This window comes from Nomascus leucogenys, chromosome 10, assembly GCF_006542625.1.
Source record: "Nomascus leucogenys isolate Asia chromosome 10, Asia_NLE_v1, whole genome shotgun sequence".
Lineage (NCBI taxonomy): Eukaryota > Metazoa > Chordata > Mammalia > Primates > Hylobatidae > Nomascus > Nomascus leucogenys.
In genome coordinates this window covers 53,934,839-53,957,521 of record NC_044390.1, presented here as the reverse complement: position 1 = coordinate 53,957,521, position 22,683 = coordinate 53,934,839, and the positions used below count along the sequence as shown (strand labels likewise).

Sequence of the window (22,683 nt, the reverse complement as noted above, 5' to 3'; positions counted from 1 at the left end):
CTACTCAAAAAAAAAAAACAACAACAACAACAACAACAAAAACGAAGTTTATGCCCGAGACACGCGGATGATTCGTTATTGGAAAGCCACATTGGCCGGGACACCGTGGCTCACACCTTGTAATGCCAGCACTGTGGGAGGCCGAGGTGGGAGGACCATTTGAGCTCAGGAGTTTGAGGCCAGTCTGGGCAACATGGTAAAATCCTGTCTCTACAAAAAATACTTCCAGCTGCTTGGGAGGCTAAGACAGGAGAATGGCTTGAGCCCAGGAGTTCGAGGATGCAGTGAGCTGTGATCACACCACTACACTCCTGCCTGGGCAACAGAGCGAGACCATCTCAAGCCAAAGGGAGCATCGACTTTAATGGGCAAATACTCAAAACTTCTGCCATCAAAATGAGGAATAGGCCAGATGTGGTGGCTAAAGCCACCTGCAACCCCAGCACTTTGGGAGGCCGAGATAGGCAGATCACTTGAGTTCAAGAGTTCGACACTGGCCTGACCAACATGGTGAAACCTGGTCTCTACAAAAATACAAAAATTAGCCAGGCATGGTGGCACGCACCTGTAATTCCAGCTACTCAGGAGGCTGAGACAGGAGAATCACTTGAACCTGGGAGGCAGAAGTTGCAGTGAGCCAAGATCGCACCACTACACTCCACGCTGGGTAACAGAATGAGACTCCATCTGAAAAAACAAAAACAAAAAAAACGGGCGGAATGGAATGGGGAAGGATGCCCACAGTCGCCCTGCCTCCATAATGTAACATAGTCTTGAGGTGGTAGTCAGCACAACTAGACGAAAAAAAGAAATGGGGCCAAATATGGTGGTGCACGCCTGTGGTCCCAGATACTCCAAAGGCTGAGGCAGGAGGATTGCTTGAGGCCAGAAGATAGAGACTAGCCTGGGCAACGCAGCAAGACCCTGTCAATAGAATAAATAAAATGCCGGGCATGGTGGCTCATGTCTTTAGTCCCAACTACTTGGGAGGCTGAATCAGGAGGAATGCTTGAGCCTAGGAGTTTAAGACCTGACTGGGCAACATAGCAAGGCCCCATCTCTACCAATAAAAATTTAAAAATTTAAAAATTATCCAGGTGTAGGCCACCTGGTGTGGCTCACCAGGCCATACTGACCAAGATGGTAGAACCCTGTCTCTACTAAAAATACAAAAATTAGCCAGGCATGGTGGCGGGCGCCTGTAATCCCAGCTACTCAAGAGGCTGAGCCAGGAGAATTGCTTGGCCCAGGAGGTGGAGGTAGCAGTGAGCCGAGATCACACCACTGCACTCCAGCCTGGGAGACAGAGCAAGACTCCGTCTAAAAAAAAAAAAATTATCCAGATGTGGTGGTGCGCGCCTAGAGTTCCAATTATTCAGGAGGCTGAGGCAAATGATCACTTGAGCCCAGGAGTTCAATGCTGCAGTGAGCTATGATCGTGCCACTGCACTCCAGCCTGTGCAGCAGAGTGAGACCCCGTCTGTAAAACAAACAAGAAGAAAGAAAGAAGTGAGATTGAAAAATAAGAAAAGAAGAAAAATAAGAAATGAGAAGGCAAAATTATTTGCAGATGATATGACCGTATATATGATAGGCCCAAGCAATGTGACTAAAGATATTTCAATAAAAGAATTCCTTAAGCTAGCAAGAGACTTACAGATATTTAAAAATTCATTTCTTGTATACTATATATGTATATAGCTTTAAAATGTATTAAAGCATCCTATTTATAGCAGCAATAAAAAAAGATACACTGCCTGGTTAAACAAATTTTCTTGACATTTGAAGAACTTTTTTTGGAGTCGCCCAGGCTGGAGTGGTACAGCAGCACAATCATGGCTCACTGCAACATCCGCCTCCCAGTTTCAAGTGATCTCCTGCCTCAGCCTCCTGGCTAATTTTTGTATTTTTAGTAGCGATGGGGTTTCACCATGTTGGCCAGGCTGGTCTTGAACTCCTGACCTCAAGTGATCCACCCACCTCGGCCTCCCAGAGTGCTGGGATTACAGGCATAAGCCACCTTGCCTGGCTGACATTTGAAGAACTTCTAAAAATCAACAAGAAAAAACATTTGCAGGATATAACAGGAAAAGAATTATGAAATAGTCTCTAATTTTTTTCACTCATATAGTAGGCAATATTTCCTTTTTTTTTTTTTTTTTTTGAGACAGTGTCTCAACTGTCACCCAGGCTGGAGTGCACTGGCGCAATCTTGGCTCACTGCAACCTCTGCCTCCCGGGTTCAAGCCATTCTCCTGCCTCAGCCTCCCAAGTAGCTGGGATTACAGGCGCCCGCCATCACACCCGGCTAATTTTTTATATTTTTAGTAGAGATGGGGTTTCACTATGTTGGCCAGGCTGGTCTCAAACTCCTGACCTCGTGATCTGCCCGCCTCGGCCTCTCAAAGTGCTAGGATTACAGGCGTGAGCCACCGCGCCTGGCCTTAGTGGGCAATATTTTCAACTTTGAAAGTACAGGTGAGGGGCCGGGAGCGGTGGCTCACGCCTGTAATCCCAGCACTCTGGGAGGCCGAGGCAGGCGGATCACGAGGTCAGGAGTTCGAGACCAGCCTGGCTAACACGGTGAAACCCCGTCTCTACAAAAAAATAGAATAACTTAGCCGGGCGTGTTGGCGGGCGCCTGTAGTCCCAGCTACTCGGGAGGCTGAGGCAGGAGAATGGTGTGAACCCGGGAGGCGAAGCTTGCAGTGAGCCGAGATCACGCCACTGCACTCCAGCCTAGGAGGCAGAGCGAGACTCCGTCTCAAAAAAAAAAAATAAAAAAAACAAGAAAGTACAGGTGAGGGAATCCGTTATAATGCCAGTGCCGCTAAGGTTGTGGAAAAACCCCTGTATCTCTTGGAGCATAAGTGGTACAATCTCACTAAGGAGTAACTTGGCAGTATGTTCCAAATGTAAAATACACACATCCCAGACAGGAGGCTGAGGCAGGAGGATCACTTGAGTCCAGGAGTTGGAAAACAGCCTGGACCCATAAGGACATTTCCTCTCAAAAAAAAAAAAAAAAAAAAAAAAAAAAAAAAAAATGCCAAGCACGATTATGGGATCACACCTGTAATCCCAGCACTGTGGGAGGCTGAGGCAGGTGGATTGCTGGAACTCGGGAGTTCAAGACCAGCCCGGGCAACACAGCAAGATCCCGTCTCTACAAAAAATACAAAAATTAGGGGGGCGTTGTGTCACCTGTGGTTCCAGCTACTTGGGAGGCTGAGGTGGGAGGATCAATTGAGGCTAGGAAGGAGGTCGAGGCCACAGTGAGCCATGATCATGCCCTCCAGCCTGGGCAACACAGCCTGACTCTATATTTAAAAAAAAAAAAGGCCGATTTTGGGCACACTGTCTATGAGTTAGCTCTGCTCTGCCAGGAACAGTACTGTTCAGTAAAGATGCTATCTAACACCACCTGCTCGCCCTTAAAAGAAATAAAAGAAAAAGAAAGAAAGGGGCGGGTGCGGTGGCTCATGCCTGTAATCCAGCACTTTGGGAGGCCGAGGCAAGCGGATTGCTTGAGTCCAGTAAGCTTTTCAAGACCAGCCTGGCTAAAATGACGAAACCCCGGGCGGGCGCGGTGGCTCACACCTGTAATCCCAGCACTTTGGGAGGCCGAGGCGGACGGATCACTTGACGTCAGGAGTTTGAGACCAGCCTGGCCAATGTGGCGAAAGCCCGTCTCTACTAAAAATACAAACAACAGCAAAAAATTAGCTGGGCGTGGAGGTGTGCGCATGTAGTCCCAGCTACTCGGGAGCCTGAGGCAGGAGAACCGCTTGAACCCGGGAGGCGGAGGCTGCAGTGAGCCGAGATCACGCCATTGCATTCCAGCCTGGGCAAGCGAGACTCTTGTTAAAAAATCTTTTTTTCATATAATTGCTGAAAAAATAAATAAGTTTAAATTTGCAAAACCATCCCGTTTTTTCAGACAAACTTGAGGGTCGACGTCGGAGTCGACCATGTTTCGAAGGTGTGTGGCCACGCCCAGCCAGGTCAGCCCCGCCCCCAGGCCGTCAGGCCCAGCCCCCTTTCGTGAGACCCCGCCCCCAGCCCTGCTGAGCGACCCCGCCAGTCGGGTCCATCCTGCAGTAAATGCACTACCGGGACGGAAGTGCCTCTCCGTCAGCAGACCCAGGCTCGGAGCTCCAGACGCTGGGACAGGTGACCCGGGGCGGTAGCGAGCCGGACGGCCTTGCAGGTGGGGCGGAGGTCCCGAGGAGCTCCTCGGGCGCGGTCGTCCGTGGGCTCCGCGCGCCCTAGAGGGCGAGGCTCCGGCAGCGCGGGGGTTAACTCGAGCCGGTCTCAGGCTGCGCGGCGACGTCAGAGTCATTTACATAGCGCTCTTTGGGTTACGCAGTCGTGGGCGGGGTCTGGAGGTCATTGCGGACCAATCGCGTGCGTCTATGCAAATAGCGGTCATGCTGGGGAACTCTGCTCCCGCGGGGTGAGAGTCGGCCACGTTCCGGCCGGGCTCCCCGCGCGTCCTTTCTCCGTGCGCGTCTCCAGGCGTGTCCTCTCCGCGTGTCCACCCACAGGCCGCCCGCAGACCACCCCCGCCGCGCGCGGGACACGACGCCCCCCGCAGGACCCGCCCATCAGCCCGGAAACCCCCGAGCTGCTTCTCCCGGAGGCCAATGCCCACCCGGGAGCCCCCAGAGACTCGCGGCTCCCGGGGGCACCTGCAGACTCACCCGCCTGGGCCTGGGCCCCCGGTGAGCCTGACCGGGAGGGCGTCCCCAGGCCGGGCCTCTAGGCAAAAGATTTAGTCCCCCTAGTTTGAGGGACTCCGGTTTCCCGACACCCCGATTTAACTCCAGACCACGATTCCTGTGGCAGCTACAGGGACTGGCGCCCCGAGGCCTCAAAACCAGCGCCCCCCGCCCTCCGTGCCAGCCCCAGCCAGGACCCCACAAGGCAAAGACCAAGAAGATTGTGTTTGAGGATGAGTTGCTCTCCCAGGCCCTCCTGGGCACCAAGAAGCCTATTGGAGCCATCCCTAAGGGGCATAAGCCTAGGCCCCACCCTGTGCCCGACTATGAGCTGTGAGTGTCCCCCATGTGATTCTTCATGCCTGGGATCAGGAGAGGGCACTGAGGCTGGGGCTTTGATAGTTGAATAAGAGTTTACCAAAGAGTAGAAAGAAAAGGATCCCTTGCTGATCAGTAGTGGGACCGCCCCTGTGAATAAGCCACTGCACTCCAGCCTAGGCAACACAATGAGATCCCGTCTCTGAAAATAAATAAATAAATAGGCCAGGCGCGGTGGCTCACGCCTGTAATCCCAGCACTTTGGGAGGCTGAGGCAGGCGGATCACCTGAGGTCAGGAGTTCGAGACCAGCCCGGCCAACACTGTGAAACCCCGTCTCTACTAACAATACAAAAATTAGCTGGATATGGTGGCACATGCCTGTAATCCCAGCTACTGAAGAGGCTGAGGTGGGAGAATTGCTTGAACCCGGGAGGTGGAGGTTGCAGTGAGCTGAGATCGCTACACTGCACTCCAGCCTGGACAACAGAGCAAGACTCTATCTCAAAAAATAATAATAAATAAAAGAAGGAGAGAAAAGGAACGTTTCTAGTAGGGGCCCAGCATGGACAAAGAAAAGCAAATTACACTGACTGGGGAAAAGAGTGGGGTTCTTTACACTCACACTCTGACCCTCTTCAACCTGGCAGTAAGTACCCACCGGTGAGCAGTGAGAGGGAACGGAGCTGCTATGCTGCAGTGTTCCAGGACCAGTACGGAGAGTTCTTGGAGCTCCAGCACGAGGTGGGGTGTGCACAGGCAAAGCTCAGGCAGCTGGAGGCCCTGCTGAGCTCCCTGCCCCCACCCCAAAGCCAGGTCAGCACTGGGGAGAAAGCCCTGCCCCGCAGCCCTTCTGAGTGGCCCGACCCAAGCCTCTGGGACACCCACTGGGTCCAGATTTCCGGGACTCTTTCTCCTCTAGGTTGGCTGGGCGCCGCGACACATGGCTAAGGTCAGCCCTTGAAGTTCCCACTAGATAGGCATTTAGTCTGTCTGAGCCTCAGTTTCCCCATCCCTCCTTAAGTTCAACTCTCCCTAAACCCCCTTTCTACTCCTCCCCTTGCAGAAGGAGGCCCAAGTTGCAGCCCGGGTTTGGAGGGAGTTTGAGACAAAGCGAACGGTGAGTCTTGCATCCCACAGCTTGGTCTTGCAGCCCTGAGACTTCTGTGAGGCTGGGGTGCCTGTGCCCAGTTTCTTTTTTTTTTTTTTTTTTTCTTTTGAGACAGAATCTCGCTCTGTCGCCCAGGCTGGAGTGCAGTGGTATGATCTCAGCTCACTGCAACCTCAGCCTCCCGGGTTCAAGCAGTTCTCCTGCCTCAGCTAGGATCACAGGCGCCCACCACCATGCCTGGCAAATTTTTGTATTTTTAGTAGAGACGGGGTTTCACCATGTTGGCCAGGCGGGTCTCAAACTCCTTACCTCAAGTGATCCACCCAATTCGGCCTCCCAGACTGCTGGGATTACAGGCATGAGCCACCTCGCCCGCCTCACCAGGTTGCCTGTGCCCAGTTTCAAGGAGAGGAAATTGAGGCTCGGAGAATGAAAGGCAGAGAGTTGAGCAGCTTGAAGGCCACAGGGCAGACTGCTGCAAAGACTTCTGGGTCTCGCCCTGCCTAGGATCCTGGCTTCCTGGACAAGCAGGCTCGCTGCCACTACCTGAAGGGTAAACTGAGGCATCTCAAGACTCAGATCCAGAAATTCGATGACCAAGGAGACAGCGAGGGCTCTGTGTACTTCTAAGTGCCCCTGCAGATGGGCAGAGGGATGCATGGGGATGCAGGTCCCTTGCATTTCTTGGTATCTCTCAGCCTTTCCTCTTGCAGTTCCCCCTACCAGGGGTTGCTTTCTCCTGGATTGCAAATGCCTCTTCAGTTTGGACTCAACTCTGACAGCCCCTCCTCCAGGAAGGCCTTCCAGGACTTCCTCCTCTGGGTCCTCTAGCTCTGACCCTACAGGGACTCCAGATCTCAACCTGTTCCCTGGAAGTAGGGCCTACTCTCCATCCCGGTGAAATAAACATGTATTAGACACCTACTGAGTATAATTACTTAACACTTCTGATTTCACTCAGTTGTCACACAAAAAGTTGTTTTTGTTTTTGTTTGAGACTGTGTCTCACTCTGTCACCCAGGCTGGAGTGCAGTGACACGATCTCGGCTCACTGCAACCTCCGCCTCCCGGGTTCAAGTGATTCTCCTGCCTCAGCCTCCCGAGTAGCTGGGATTACAGACACCTGCCACCACGTCCAACTAATTTTCATATTTTTAGTAGAGACGGGGTTTCACCATGTTGGCCAGGCTGGACTGGAACTCCTGACCTCAAGCGATCCGCCCACCTCAGCCTCTGAAAGTGCTGGGATTACAGGTGTGAGCCACTGTGCCTGGCTGGGACCAAGAGTTTCTGTGGGTCTAGTAATGGGGACAAGATCGCTAGAGGACGCCAGTCTTGGTAGGGCAGCCTTCTGGAAGATCCAAGGGATGCCATGTTGGGGTCCACCTAAAGGGAGTGGGCTCAGCCTGGGAGCCCCGCAAGAGGCCATGAATGCACCCCAGACAAATGGATTCCTCCTTTTTTTTTTTTTTTTTTTTTTGAGTCATTGTCTTATTCTGTCGCCCAGGCTGGAGTGCAGTGGTACCATCTCGGCTCACAGCAACCTCTGCCTCCCAGGCTCAAGTAATTCTGCTGCCTCAGCCTCTCGAGTAGCTGAGATTACAGGCACCTGCCACTACGCCCAGCTAATTTTTGTATTTTTAGTAGACACAGGGTTTCACCATGTTGGCCAGGCTGGTGTCAAACTCGTGACCTTAAGTGATCCGCCTACCACCTCCTCCCAAAGTGCGGGGGCTACAGGCATGAGCCACCACATCCAGCTGGATTCCTCCATTCTCTGTGTCTCCCTGGGCACTTCAGGACAGCAACTGACCCCAGTGTGTGGGCACAGTCCATATGCGTGGCCTGGGGGGAGGGTCTTCCAGTGTCCGACCCATCCCAGGCCCTGGTTGTGATGGGTGGGGCACAGGTGGGGCCAGTCTCCCTGTGGGGGCTATGTAACAGCAGACCAGAAGCTGTCCTCTGAGTCTTAGTCTCCCAAGGGAGCCACAGGGGAAAGAAGCAAACAGGAAGACCAACTACATGCAGAGGAGACAGTGTCAACCACTGAGCCACCACTATTGTCCTCAAGAAGGCCCTAGTCTGGGGAAGATAGCATTGAGTCTGGTAAAAGAAGGCTGCACAGCAGCGTCTTAATAGCCAGGGAGGCTCAAGATCTCTTCTTGCAGGAAGGCCCATGTGGGTAGGGTTTTGTAGGAAAAGTACGAGTTCAGCAGTCAGGCCTTGGACAGACATCCAGATCTCTGGCCTGGGGCCAAACAGCAGGACAGACACCATGGTCTCACTGAACCCTCAGATGTCCTGTGCACTGGATAAATGAGACCTTGCTGTCCAATTTGACTGGAGTAGACATGGACCCACTCGCTCACAGGACACCATGGAGAGCCCCTGACCTAATGCAAAACCCAGTGCAGCCTTCAACAAGAACCTGGTGTCCTCTCCATCCCACCCCTGCCTCAGTTCCCTTCTGGGAACGTGCCCACGAGAGACCCTCACTGACTCCACAGGAGGGGCCTAATCTCTCATGGACTTGGGGCGACTAGGGAGCATTTTGGCAAATGGGCTGCCTAAGAGCTAAGCACTGGCCCAGCAGGCAGCGTGACAGACTTGACTTCCTCCCTTGCTGTTTTCAGGAGAGCATCTTTTTTTCTTTTTTTTTTTTTTGAGACAGCCTCCCTCTGTTGCCCAGACTGGAGTGTAGTGGTGCGATCTCAGCTCACTGCAACCTCCGCCTTCCAGGTTCAAGTGATTCTCGTGCCTCAGCCTCCCAAGTAGCTGGGATTACAGGCTCCTGCCACCACGCCTGGCTACAGAAGGGCATCTTTGATGGAGGGCTTGCCTCTGCTTGGCAGGACATCAGTGAGAGGTGCCACCCCCACCATCATTCGGGCCTTTTCTCTCTGCCCCCCTACAGCTCTGGTGCTAAATTCCACAGGTGCCTTTCTCACCACAGAGCTGTGCCACAGACTCCCAAGGCTGGGACGGGAGAGTCCCTGGTACCCCACGATTCCGTATCAGCCCAGTGACGCCCACATTTCAAAGTCTTGGCCTTGTAGGTCCCTACCTCCCAAACATCAATCTCTGAAACAGATTTTTAGTTCCATATGAGAAAAAAAATTGAAGTCAGATTGACTCAGGCACAGAAGGGGGAAGACTGAATTCATAGAACTTAAAACACCCAAGGGTTTCAGGTATGGCTTGATCCAGGGGCTCCAAAAGCATCTTGGGAAATTGATCTTCCATCCTTGGCTCTGCTTTAATTAGATTCTCCCAGTTCCAAATCTCACCGTGGAATCTCACTGGCTAGTTTGGCATCCCAGGCCCTCCATAAACCAGTCGCTGTGGCCCAGGGAATGGTGGTCTCTGATTGGCTCGCTTGACATCATGTGACAGGACTGGCCCCAGAGGTTTCTCCCAAGGACATTGGAGCCCAAACAAGATTAAGAGCCTGGCGGCTCATGCCTATAATCACACCACTTTGGGAGGCCAAAGCAGGTGGATCACCTGTCAGGAGTTCGAGACCAGCCTGGCCAACATGGCAAAACCCCATCTCTAGTTAACTAAAGTACAAAAATCAGCTGAACGTGGTGGTGCGCACCTGTAATCCCAACTACTCAGGAGACTGAGACAGGAGAATTGCTTGAACTCGGGAGGCAGAGGTTGCAGTGAGCCAAGATTGCACCACTGCACTCCAGCCCAGGTGAAAGAGCGAAACTCTATCTCAAAAAAAAAAAAAAAAAAAAAAAAAAAAAGATTAAGGGTTGACCAAAGAAAATAAGTGAGGCTAGGCGCAGTGGCTCACGCTTATAATCCCTGCACTTTTGGAAGCCTCAGGTGCATCACCTGAGGTCAGGAGTTCGAGACCAACCTGGTCAACATGGTGAAACCCCAACTCTACCAAAATAAAATTAGCTGGGCATCATGGTGGGTGCCTATAGTTCCAGCTACTGGGGAGGCTGAGGCAGGAGAATCACTTGAACCTGTGAGGCAGAGGTTGCAGTGAGCCAAGATCGCACCACTGCACTCCAGCCTGGGTGATGAAGTAAGACTCCGTCTCAAAAATAAAAAATAAAAACCAGGGAGGCTGTGCAGGTAGGAAATGTCTTTATTATTGGCCTTGAGTCATCATGTAGTGTCTGACATAGGTTACGTGTCCAGAGGATCTGCCTGGCACACGCTAGCTACCCCTGCCCACTGGAGCAGCCCCTCTGGCCGACGCCAGGCCTTTGTCCATCATGCCAGGGAAGCCAACCCCACCATCCCACAAGTTCATGCTTGGGGTGCTGAGGGACAAGGCTGTCCTAGGATTGGACCCTCCATCCTGGCCAGCAGTCCTGGGGAGAATGAGGCTGAGGCCTGGATGATCAGTCTCTTTTTGGTTTCATGATCATTTAAAAAACAGAAAAGACAAACATTTCACAGTCTTTAAAAAATAGAAGTCTGAGGAGAGAAGCCAGAGTCCTGGGCCCCGGGAGGCCCCTCGAGGCCTCAGCATTCCCTGTCCCTTGAGGTCTGTCTGCAGGCCTGGCCACAGCACACGTGGCCCCGTCATGGTCACTGGCCCGAGCCGTAGGGCCAGTTGAAGGTACTCCCCGACAGCAGCATGTCTCTGATCAGTGTCTCAATGGGTGTCTTCCCCACCAAGCGCATGAAGAACAGCTGGGAGATGAGGGAGGCAGGGACCGCGCGCAGAGCAGGGAGCCGCAGCAGCAGGCGCCCAAAGCGCTGGGGCTGGGACGGGTACTGCGCCCGCACATACTCGGTGAGGGCCACCTGTGCCTTCTCCTGCAGGCTCTCCACGTGGGCTGGGTCTGAGAGGCCACAGGCGTCTAGGGGGACAAAGGCAAGTCAGACAGGGTGGGAGGCAGCCAGAGAACACAGAGCCCACAGGGGTGACTAGGGGACACCACTCGCCACTGTGGATAAGAACAGGAGGCCGGGCATGATGGCTCACGGCCACAGTCCCAGCACTTTGGGAGGCCAGGGCAGGAGCATCGTTTAAGGCCAGGATTTGAGACCAGCCGGGGCAACATAGTATAATCCCTTCTCTACAAAAACAAATTAGCTGGGGCTGGGCACAGTAGCTCACACCTGTAATCCCAGCACTTTGGGAGGCTGAGGCAGGTGGATCACTTGAGGTCAGGAGTTCAAGACCAGCCTGGCCAACATGATGAAACTCCGTCTCTATTAAAAAAAGAATAATTAGCCGGGCACAGTAGTGCGTGCCTGTAGTTCCAGCTACTCGGAAGGCTAATGGGAGGATCGCTTGAGCCTGGGAGGTGGAGGTTGCAGTGAGCCGAGATCGTGCCACTGCACTCCAGCCTGGGCAACAGAGGGAGACCCTGTCTCAAATAAAAAATAAAAATTAGTCCGGTGTGATGGCACATGCCTGTAGTCCCAGCTCCTCAGGAGGCTGAGGTGGGAGGATCTCTTGAGCCCAGGAGTTTGAGGCTACAGTGATCCATGATCATGGCACAGCCTGGGCGACACAGTAATAAGACCCTGTCTCAAACAAAACAGAACAAAACAGGAGACAGGAAGGGGGTGATGGGACCCTGGGATGCAAATAGGACTATCTAAGACAGTGCCGATCCTCCAGAGATAGTGAGGTGTTCTCATCTAACCAGTGACACAGGGGTGCAGGCAGTGATGTTTCAAGGGTGGCTGGCGCCCAACTCATGCCTTTCGCAGGGAGACAGGTTCTAATTTTTTTTTTCTTTAAGATGGAGTTTCACACTGTTGCCCAGGCTGAAGTGCAGTGGCACGATCTCACTGCAACCTCCGCCTCTGGGTTCAAGTGATTCTCCTGCCTCAGCCTCACAAGTAGCTGGCATTTACAGGCACACTCCACCACGCCTAGCTAATTTTTGTATTTTTAGTAGAGACGGGTTTTGCTGTGTTGGCCAGGCTGGTCTTGGACTCCTGACCTCAAGCAATCTCCCCACCTCGGCCTCCCAAAGCGCTGGGATTACAGGGCCACCAGCCTGCCCAAGGAGATAGGTTCTAAGGAAGCTCACAGGGAAGGTGGGGCTGGGAAGGCAATTTGACAAGGAAGACAGAGCCCAGAAGGGCCTGCAGTGTGAGAGAATGTGGCAGCCTCGAGAGAGAGACCCAAGAAGATGGGAAACCAAGAAGAAATCTGGGAAGGCCGGGCGCGGTGGCTCACGCCTGTAATCCCGGCACTTTGGGAGGCTGAGGTGGGCAGATCAGGAGGTCAGGAGTTCCAGATCAGCTTGACCAACGTGATGAAACCCTGTCTCTACTAAAAATAGAAAAATTAGCCGGGCGTGGTGATGCGCGCCTGTAATCCCAGCTACTCAAGAGGCTGAGGCAGGAGAATAGCTTGAACCAGGGAGGTGGAGGTTGCAGTGAGCCGAGATCGTGCTACTGCACTCCAGCCTGGGTGACAGAGTGAGACTCCATCTCAAAGAAAAAAGAAATCTTCTGGGAAAACAATAAATAAAGCCATATTTATTGATTTTTGAGACGCGGTCTCACTGTTGCACAGGCTCGAGTGCAGTGGGAAAATCAGAGCTCACTGGAGCCTCGAACTCCTGGGCTCAAGTGGTTTTCCCAACTCTGCTTCCCAAAGTGCGGTGATTACAGGCCTGAGCCACCTTGCAGGCCCAAAACCATATTTATCAAATGAAAGCCACCTCCCAGAGTAGCCTGGATCTGGTTCCTAGCCCCAGAGATACCTCTGATGGGATCTAGAGGCTTCCAGCGGTTAAAGAACTCCCAGGAGACAGGCTGGAGAGATCTTTGTCTAAAGGCATGGTGGCTTATGCCTGTAATCCTAGCACTTTGGGTGGCTGAGGCAGGACTGGTTGTGCCCAGGAGCTCAAGACCAGCCTAGGCAACATGGTGAGATCACGTCTCTACAGAAAACTTTTTTAAAAAAATTAGCCAGGAATGGTGGTGCACGCCTGTGGTCCCAGCTACTCAACAGGCTGAGGTGGGAGGGAGGATTGCTTGAGCCCTGGGTGACAGGGTGAGACCCTGTCTCAAAAAATAGAAATACAAATAAAAAAATAAAGTGAAAAAAAAAAAAAAAAACAAAAAAACCTGGCTGCACTGCCAGTCGCTGGAATACGATGGGCTACCACTGCTAGATAGTTGATGATTAAGAAGGTTCTGGGGCTGCCCCGCCCCTCAATGGGAGGGGCCTCTGAGCCACGCCCCTACCCAGATCCCTACAACCCTGGCTACCTGGAGGTTGCCCTGGGAGCCCAGTGGGGACCTGAGGGGCCCAGAACCAGGGGGTCAGGACCTTCCCTCCCTTGTCCCCCCAACCTTGTGCTTATCAGTGCTCACTGAGCATGAAGAGCCCTTTGGTGAGGGAGTAGGGGTCTCAGGGAGCCTGGGAACAGGAAGAGGGGTCTGGCGTCCGGGGTTCAGAGTTCTCCAAGAGTCTTGGGATCACAGAGTGGGGGTGTCACAGTGTCACACTGCTTACATCACTCCTCTACAGCCACCCATGAGCGTTCACTCACGGCGCGTGCAGGGCGCCAGGCCTAGGGAGCGAGCGGGGCGCTATGGGGGCCGGTGTCTGGGTCCAGGCTGCCCTCCTCCTAACCTCCCTTGGGTCCCCCCATCCCGCGGCCCCCTTCGGAGCGTGGCTCACCGGGCGTGAAGAGCGCGATGGCCTTGAGGCAGCCGTACTCAGCAGAGTCGACCTGCAGGCGGCCCAGCTTGTCCACCTGCTCCTGGAAGGCGCGCACCTGGTCCATGAAGGCCACGGCGCGCTCGGCGGCCATGGGCGCGGCGTGGAGACCGGCGGCGGCCAGTAGCGGCGCCGTGTGCAGGGGCAGCGCCGCCTGCGCCGCGTTCAGCACGAAGAGCTCACTCCAGCTCAGGCGCAGCAGCGCCACCTGGTCGGCCACCGGCAGCTCGGGGAAAAAGGGCGCGTGGCGCGCCCACTCCACGGTGCTGAAGAGCAGCCGCGCTGCCAGCTCGCACACGTTGTCGATGCCCAGCACCGCGCCCGCCGCGCCGCCCCCTGCGCCGAAGCGTCCGGCCGCCGCAGGGTAGGGCTCAGCGCGCAGCAGCTGCGCGATCAGTTCGGACACCGGCTGCCCCGGGAAGAGGTCTCCGCCGCTCGCCACTGCCGCCAGCGCCGAGCCCGGGGGGCTGCCCGAGGAGGCGGCCACGGCGCCAGGCAGCGAGTGCGGGATGCGGCCGCGCTGCACAGCTGCGGGAGGCGGGGACAGGAGGGACATGGGGGTGGGAGGGGAGGCGGGGGCGGGGGGCGGGCAGCAGGAAACGGGGGAGGGACAGGAGACGGGGGGGGGGAGGGACGGGGGGGGGGGACAGGAGACGGGGGGGGGAGGGCGGGGACGGGGAGGGGAGGAGTGGAGATTGGAGAGACAGGAAGGGGAGCGAGGGGTATAGAGAGGAGAGGGCCGGAAGAGGGGGGAAGGAATGAGGGGCCAAGTAGGTGCCCATAGAGACATGGGGCGGGGGGGGGGCAGGTAGGGAAGGACAAGGCAGGAAAAGTAGGGAGAATAACGGGGGAGACAAAAGTCATCAAGGGGTCACTCAGGCCCTCCCCTCCAAAGCCCCCAGGCCCAGCCTATCCCAGAATGCCCAACCCCACCCCATGGGCGCCAGGCTGGTTAGAAAGTCAGAGTCCAGGGGTCCCTGTCCAGGTCCAGCCACCAACCCCCCACCCCCAGCTCCCGGGACGAGGAGGAGCATCTAATAAACCTTTTGGAGCCTCCATCTGTTAGTCATGGGGTTCCCAGAGCTGAGGATGGGCCATGGAGGACTTGGGAACCCTGGCCAGCTTGGTCCCCAAAGCAAGAAATCAATACCCACCCAGCACTGGTTCTCTCCTATGGAACAGGGATCATTTCTCTACCTTCCATCCTCCTCCCCACCAGATGGTGACCCCTGAGGGCCGGTCTGGGTCCCTGCAGAGGCTACAGCGCAGAGAAGGGTTGGGGGGGACCTACAGTAGGGAGGGGTTCCCCGGGGGGGGGGCCGTCATAAGTCCTCAGTAAACAGCCGCCATCAGTAGCCTTGCTTATGAAGCGGGGAGGCCCTGCTGCTGGCTTGGGCACATGTCTGGAGTGACCAGGTGGGTGAGAAAAGGGAAACTGAGGCACGAAGAGGAAGACGGTTGGCCATGTGCCTGCCTGGCTTGTGCCGGGGTGGGCAGGATGGCAGGGCTGACTGGGCTGGTTGCCAGCAGACTAATTAATGAGCTTTAATGAGCTGGCATGCCCCATCTCATCACCTCCGTGAACTCCAGGTCAACTCTGTGTAGAGCAAACACCGGAGAGGAAGGCAGGCAGAAGCCGGGGGCGAACAGAGCTGAGCGGAGAAGCCAGGACATGGGTTGAAGCCCGCTCCAAGGGGTCCCTGAGTCTGAGTCAACTGTCAAATGGGGATAGGTGGACGGGGCCCAAATGTGGTTCCGTGGTCCTCCAGGGAGCTTCTTCCCCCTTTGTTCACTGGGTTGTGAGCAACCACCACTCCTTCACATGGCCACATTCCCACCCCAGGGCCTTTGAACTTTTTCTTTTTTCCCTCCTTCCCTTCCTTCTTTCCTTTCCTTTCTTCGTCTCTCTGTCTCCCTCTCTCCCTCTCTCTCTCTTTGATATGGAGTTCTGCTCTGTCACCAGGCTGGAGTGCAGTGGCACAATCTCAGCTCACTGCAGCCTCCGACTCTGGGATTCGAGTGATTCTCCTGTCTCAGCCTCCCAAGTAGCTGGGATTAGAGGCACCTGCCACCATGCCCGGCTAATTTTTTGTATTTTTAGTAGAGACGGGGTTTCACCATGTTGGCCAGGATGGTCTCAATCTCCTGACCTCGCAATCCGCCCGCCTTGGCCTCCCAAAGTGCTGGGATTACAGGTGTGAGCCCCCGCGCCCTGCCGGCCTTTGCACTTTCTGTTCACTCTTCCCCAAACCCTTCCCCAGCTCTTCAGCCCAGACTGTGGAGGTTCAAATCCCAATCACAACTCTGTTGCTCTCTGACAAATGGCCTCACCAATCTGCTGTATGCCTCAGTTTCCTCATCTGTAAAATGCACACAGTGGCTCCCATTTGCAAGCCCAGCACTTTGGGAGGCTGAAGCAGGAAGATCGCTTGAGCCCAGGAGTTCGAGACCAGCCTGGGCAACATAGCGAGACCCCGTCTCTACAAAAAATTAAGAAATTAGCCCAGCATGGTAGCGAACACCTGTAATCTCAGCTACTCAGGAGGCTGAGGTGGGAGAATCACTTCAACCCAGGTGTTTAAGGCTGCAGTGAGCTATGTTCGCACCACTGCACTCCAGCCTGGGTGACAGAGTGAGACCCCGTCTCAAAAAATGATGATGTCACCAATCACTGAATTAAATGAAAATCTATATAACTTAAAATAATGCCTGCCACATAGGAAAGGTAATTACATGGTAATTCAAGCCAAGGACCATTTATTGAACACCTACTGTGTACCAAGCCCTGGTCTAGGCGCTGGGGAACAAGACAGACAAAAATACCTGCCCCCAGGGAATGGACATTCTGGGCATAAGCAAATTACAGAACAAGGCAGGTGGTGTCAAATACAGGGGGATCAGGAGGGCTTCCCTGAGGAGGTGATGTTTGAGCAAACCTTGAAGGCAACGTTAGGGAGGGAGCCATGTACGGACCTGGAAAAAGTGCACTCCAGGCAGAGGGAGCAGCCCGTGCAAAGGCCCTGAGGCAGGACTGTGCTTAAAGCATGAGCTGTCATCATAAATATTTCCACCCGAGGCTTTTGGAGACTTCTGGCGAGGCTGTTTGCTCTGAGGCCATGACTTGAGATATATGAGGATTTTAGGTAAAATAGACAAGTAGAGGCAAAATCCATGTTATGGGGGCAGGGACAAGAAAGTTACCCCCAAACTTAAAAGGGCCACAGGGAGTGATCAGTTTTAAAAGAAAGCCCCCCAGGCCGGGCACGGTGGCTCACGCTTGTAATCCCAGCACTTTGAGAGTCCGAGGCGGGCGGATCACGAGGTCAGGAGATCGAGACCACGGTGAAACCCCGTCTCTACTAAAAATAAAAAAAATTAGCCGGGCGTGGTGGCGGGTGCCTGTAGTCCCAGCTACTCAGAGAGGCTGAGGCAGGAGAATGGCGTGAACCCGGGAGGCGGAGCTTGCAGTGAGCTGAGATTGCACCACTGCACTCCAGCCTGGGTGACAGAGCGAGACTCCGTCTCAAAAAAAAAACAAAAGAAAGCCCCTCAGCTGCCTCTCTCAGCTTCTCCCACCAAGGCCCAGACCAAAAAACAACAGCTTTAGGCCAAGTATGGTGGCTCATTCCTGTAATCCCAGTAGTTTCGGAGGAGGATCACTTAAAGCTAGGGGTTCGAGACCAGCCTGGGCAACACAGTGGGACTCTGTCTCTAGAAAATAAAAAAAGCAGCCGGGTGGGGTGGCTCATGCCTATAATCCGAGCACTTTGGGAGGCTGAGGTGAGCGGATCACCTGGGGTCAGGAGTTGGAAACTCCAGCCTGGCCAACACCATCTCTATTAAAAATACAAAAATTAGGCCGGGCGCGGTGACTTACGCCTGTAATCCCAACACTTTGGGAGGCTGAGGCGGGCAGATCACGAGATCAGGAGATCGAGACCATCCTGGCCAACATAGTGAAACTCCATCTCTATTAAAAATACAAAAATTAGGCCGGGCGCGGTGGCTCACGCTTGTAATCCCAGCACTTTGGGAGGCCGAGGCGGGCGGATCACGAGGTCAGGAGATCGAGACCACGGTGAAACCCCGTCTCTACTAAAAAAATACAAAAAATTAGCCGGGCGTGGTGGCGGGCGCCTGTAGTCCCAGCTACTCGGAGAGGCTGAGGCAGGAGAATGGCGTGAACCCGGGAGGTGGAGCTTGCAGTGAGCCGAGATCGCGCCACTGCACTCCAGCCTGGGTGAAAGACCAAGACTCCGTCTCAAAAAAAAAAAAAAAAAAAAAAAAAAAAAAAAAAAAAAAAAAAAAAAAAAATACAAAAATTAGCTGGGCCTGGTGGCGTGTGCCTGTAATCGCAGCTACTCAGGAGGCTGAGGCAGGAGAATCGCTTGAACCAGGGAGTCAGAGGTTGCAGTGAGCCAAGATCGCGTCACAGCACTCCAGCCGGGCAACAGACTAAGACTCTGTCTCAAAAACAAAACAAAACAAAATACAAAAATTAGCTGGGCGTGCCGGGCACAGTGGCTCACGCCTGTAATCACAGCACTTTGGGAGGCCGAGGCGGGTGGATCACGAGGTCAGGAGATCGAGACCATCCTGGCTAACATGGTGAAACCCCGTCTCTACTAAAAATACAAAAAATTAGCCGGGCGAGGTGGCAGGGTGGCGGGCGCCTGTAGTCCCAGCTACTTGGGAGGCTGAGGCAGGAGAATGGCGTGAACCCAGGGGGCGGAGCCTGCAGTGAGCTGAGATCGTGCCACTGCACTCCAGCCTGGGCGACAGAGCAAGACTCCGCCTCAAAAAAGAAAAAAAAAATTAGCTGGGCGTGTTGGCCCGTATCTGTAGTCCCAGCTACTCGGGAGGCAGAGGCAAGACAATTGAACCCAGGAGGTGGAGGCTGCAGTGAGCTGAGATCACACCACTGCACTCCAGCCTGGAAGACAGAGCATGACTCCATCTCAAAAAATAAAAATAAATAAAGAAAATAAGGCGGGCAGATCAGAAGGTCAGGAGATCAAGACTATCCTGGCTAACACGGTGAAACCCTATCTTTACTAAAAATACAAAAAATTAGCCGGGCGTGGTGGTGGGTGCCTGTAGTCCCAGCTACTCGGGAGGCTGAGGCAGGAGAATGGCGTGAAACCAGGAGGTGGAGCTTGCAGTGAGCCGAGATCACACCACTGCACTCCAGCCTGGGGGACAGAGCGAGACTCCGTCTCAAAAAAATTAAAATTAAAAAAAAGGAAAAAAAACTTCAAAGCAGGAGAGGCTCAGGTTAGACACTAGAAAGAACTGCCAGCCTGGCCCACGACACAGTCCCCAGAGGAACCTGAAACCCAGCACAGGAGATCTCATCCAATAGGCTAGATTCTATTCCTGAACCCCAGAAATCCATGTGGAAATCTCTGGGTTCTACTTGAATTCTAAGGGGCTTTAGCAGAGTTCTAGGCCCAGCGGCCCAGAATACGCCCATCTACCCAGGTTCCCTCAGCAGAGACAGCTGGGCCTCTCTTGCTCCCAGCGCCCGGGGTCAGGAGAAAGGGTAAGCTGCCCTTTGCCTTAATCGGGCAGAGTTCCTGCCTTGGGCAAACAAAAAGCATGGGTGAAGGGTGGAGGAGAAGCAAATCAAATAAAAAAAAAAAATCCTTGTTCAGAAAGCGGTGGCCACACTAGCAGACAAGAGGTCGCCAAGGTTTCAGGGCCAGGGAACTGGCCTCTGAGGCTGGAGTTGCGGGTAATTAGGGAAGGCAGCTCCTGCAAGAGAACGGGGATGGGGAAAGTCCCTTGTGGGGTGTCCCTGGCCTCTTCAGCTCCATGGCAGCAACCAGGCGGCCATGGATCCTAATTGGATTCCTCCAGCCTAGGGCCAGACTGCAGCCCATGGGATCAAGGGATCAGTGGTAATGAGGTTAGCGGGCACCGGCCCCCACCCCGTGAGGCACCCAGGCCCCTGTGAAAGGGGGGGAAAGGGGAGGAAGAAACTGTTTGTTCACCCCAGCTCCAGCTGCTGTGATCATCCCCAGCACGTACTCACCCTCCTTCCTCATGCCCACCCGGAAGCACTTCTTGAGACGGCAGTACTGGCACTGGTTCCGGTGGTGCTGGTCGATCTGGCAGTCACGGTTGGACCTGGGGGCACACAGAAGCCAGGGCTCCCTGAGACCCCCATATCCTCCTCCCCGAACCAGCCTATGAGCCACCTTTGGAGGCTGCCCCTCAGAAATACTAGTAGGGGCCCTCTAGACTGGGGAGGTAGCCCCAAAGGGGTACAGGAGCTCAGCTTGCAGGTCTGCAAACCCGACAGGATAACCTGGATGAGTGGCGATGGATGAAGAGGAATCTGTGGAAAAGCAGATGAGCACCCCAGGGAGGGCACATTGGTGTGGGTTTTGAAGGATGAATAAGAGTTCTCCAGGTGAATGGAGGGGTGATCCCAGAGAGAGGGTACAGCCAGAGCAAAAGGGTTGAAATACACAAATATGGAGGCCTAAAGGGTTTCATTTTATTTGGTCACTGTCAGGCTGAGCAGGGTCATTGTCCCCAAAATGATGTGAAGGCAGAGAGGACACGGTCAGAGAGCTGGACTTTGTGAATTAACTAGGAGTCAGGCCAGGGGCTAGTGGTCTATGGGGTCATAGCATTGTGGGGCCTCAGCATTATCACCCGCACAATGCCCACACCAAGGAATGAGTAGGTAAACAAAGTCACTCCGGTCCTCTGCCCTGAAGGCCCCACACCTATGCTGTTCTGAGAGGACCACCCAACCCCTATGCAAGCCGGAGATTTTCCTGGTCAGCCCTCAGTGAATGCCGCTGCCTCTTGCAGGGATGAGACAGGTGGCCCCACCCTGAGAGGTGGTGAGCTCCCCGTCCTGGGTCAGCCCCAAGCAGGAAGGTCCAGGCCTTATTCTTCGAATGTCCCCAGAACCTTCTCCCCTTGGCCCCTGCCCTTGGACTCCCCTGGTCTCTTGCCACCAGGAGCTGGGGGCTCTCCAAGGCCTGGGCCTGGAGCAACTACCCCTGGGGTTCCAGCTGGACACCCAGGGGACACACAGAGACAGTCACAGAGTAGAACCATCACTTAAGGGAATTAAACAGATGCATCTCTGCAGTGGCTCATGCCTGTAATCCCAGCACTTTGGGAGGCGGGGGAGGGTGGATCACCTGAGGTCAGTTCAAGACCAGCCTGGCCAATATGGTGAAACCTCGTCTCTACTAAAAATACAAAAATGAGCTGGGTGTGGTGGCGCATGCCTGTAATTCCAGCTACTTGGGAGGCTGAGAAAGGAGAATCGCTTGAACTAGGGAGATGGAGGTTGCAGTGAGCCAAGACTGACCCACTGCATTCCAGCCAGGGCGACAGAGTGAGACTCTGTCTCAAAAAAAAAAAAAGAAAAAAAAAAAAGGCTGGGTGCAGTGGCTTATGCCTGTAATCCCAGCACTTTGGGAGGCCGAGGCGGGCAGATCACCTGAGGTTGGGAGTTTGAGACCAGCCTTACCTGTCTCTACTAAAAATACAAAATTAGCCAGGCGTGGTGGCGCATGCCTGTAATCCCGGCTATTTGGGAGGCTGAGGCAGGAGAACCTCTTGAACCCGGGAGGCAGAGGTTGCACTGAGTCGAGATTACGCCACTGCACTCCAGCCTGGGCAACAAGAGTGAAACTCCGTCTCAAAAACAAAACAAAACAAAACAGAAAAAAACAGACGAATCTCAGCTGCAGATACCCAGCCAGCCCTGCCCCTCAGGTGGTGACTGCCCCACTGAGCCTCAGTTTCCTCATCTGAAAATGGGAGGCCAGATATTGCCCTATATGGGATGGACTGGGTCAGAGGGGTTCACGGGGGACAGTGTCAAGACCCAGACCCCAGCCGGAGAACCCAACTTAGGAAAGCTGAGGATCTGCGCCCACTCCCCCCCGCCCCCCTCCGCCACTGCCTGGGTCCTGCAGCACCAGCCGCTGAGCCCCTGGGAAGAGGCCCCACTAGGGCAGAGGGAGCTCAGGCAGAACCAGAACAAAGCCCAGCGGCTGGGTGGTGGGAGGATCCAGGGCAGCCGGGTGGAAACGGCCTGGCCTGGGGCGGCCCTGCAGGCCGGCAGAGGCCCAGCTCAGGGGCCCGTGACCTCAGGGAAGGCCCTGAACCTTCAGTCTCAACTTCCCCAGCTGTGGAATTGGGACAGATCCATCCCTCCAAGGAAGGAAACAGTTAAGTTCTTCCTGTTATCCCACCTAAAGAGTGCAAACTTTTTTGCCCAACCCCATGGCACAACTCAGCTTCCTCCCTGGGCTTCTGGCCTCCAGTCCAATTTGATCAGAGCCCTCCCCTGCTCACACACCCTCCATGGCTCCCCATTACCCTCAGCCAGCATTTCACGCCCACCTAGCTCTGACTTCTCCCATGGCTGCAGTCCCCTCTTACAGCACAGCTCCCCCAGTCTGCCACTAAATGTTTTGTCTGGACCACATTCTGGCATGCCCCTGTGGCCTTTCTTCCACCTGCCAACTCCATGCTTCAAGGCTCATGTCCCCTAGCCTCCTCCAGGCAGCCCTCTCTGACCTCCAGGCAGAGCCTCTGCTCTCTCCCTGGGACCCCAGATCCCACAGGCTTGGGGAATCTGTCTCACTGTGTCTCCGCCAGACTGGGGGCTTCTCAGGAGCTAGACTTGGAGCTGGGGTCTCTCTGCAGGGGCTGGCATCAAACCACCCAGGCTGGGCCCCAGGGAGACCCTGCTAAATCCATTTGAAGCTCAGAATGGAATGGTGACTTCACCAGGTCACACAACTCACACAGCGCAAACCTGCCAGCTCCAAGCAAGGCCCCCCGCCCCGACCCGAAATTGGTGCTCCCTGACCCCATCCTCAGGAAGCCCCT

At 54.5% G+C, this 22,683-nt stretch overlaps 2 protein-coding genes across 8 annotated transcripts; one reads left to right on the top strand and one right to left on the bottom strand.

Annotated features, from left to right (window-relative positions):
• The first annotated feature begins 4,060 nt into the window (after positions 1-4,060).
• Positions 4,061-7,073, top strand: OCEL1 (occludin/ELL domain containing 1). Of its 7 annotated transcripts, none has more exons than XM_030820491.1 (7): positions 4,072-4,173; positions 4,548-4,724; positions 4,855-5,054; positions 5,689-5,854; positions 6,105-6,158; positions 6,657-6,769; positions 6,863-7,073. In XM_030820491.1, exons 1-7 carry the CDS (start codon positions 4,105-4,107, stop codon positions 6,978-6,980), a joined length of 897 nt encoding a protein of 298 aa, XP_030676351.1. In that variant the 5' UTR covers positions 4,072-4,104; the 3' UTR covers positions 6,981-7,073. The 7 variants fall into 7 exon arrangements, with proteins under 7 accessions (XP_030676353.1, XP_030676351.1, XP_030676352.1 ...); XM_030820492.1 differs by having other exon boundaries at positions 4,849-5,054; positions 5,689-5,782; XM_030820490.1 differs by having other exon boundaries at positions 4,849-5,054.
• A 3,161-nt stretch (positions 7,074-10,234) lies between these two features.
• NR2F6 (nuclear receptor subfamily 2 group F member 6) lies at positions 10,235-20,347 on the bottom strand. Its single transcript, XM_030821767.1, has 4 exons — positions 20,327-20,347; positions 19,847-20,051; positions 13,774-14,340; positions 10,235-10,978 (listed from the first exon to the last, which is right to left on the bottom strand). The coding sequence occupies exons 1-4, from the start codon at positions 20,345-20,347 to the stop codon at positions 10,704-10,706; spliced, it is 1,068 nt and encodes a 355-aa protein (XP_030677627.1). The 3' UTR covers positions 10,235-10,703.
• Between the last annotated feature and the right edge of the window lie 2,336 nt (positions 20,348-22,683).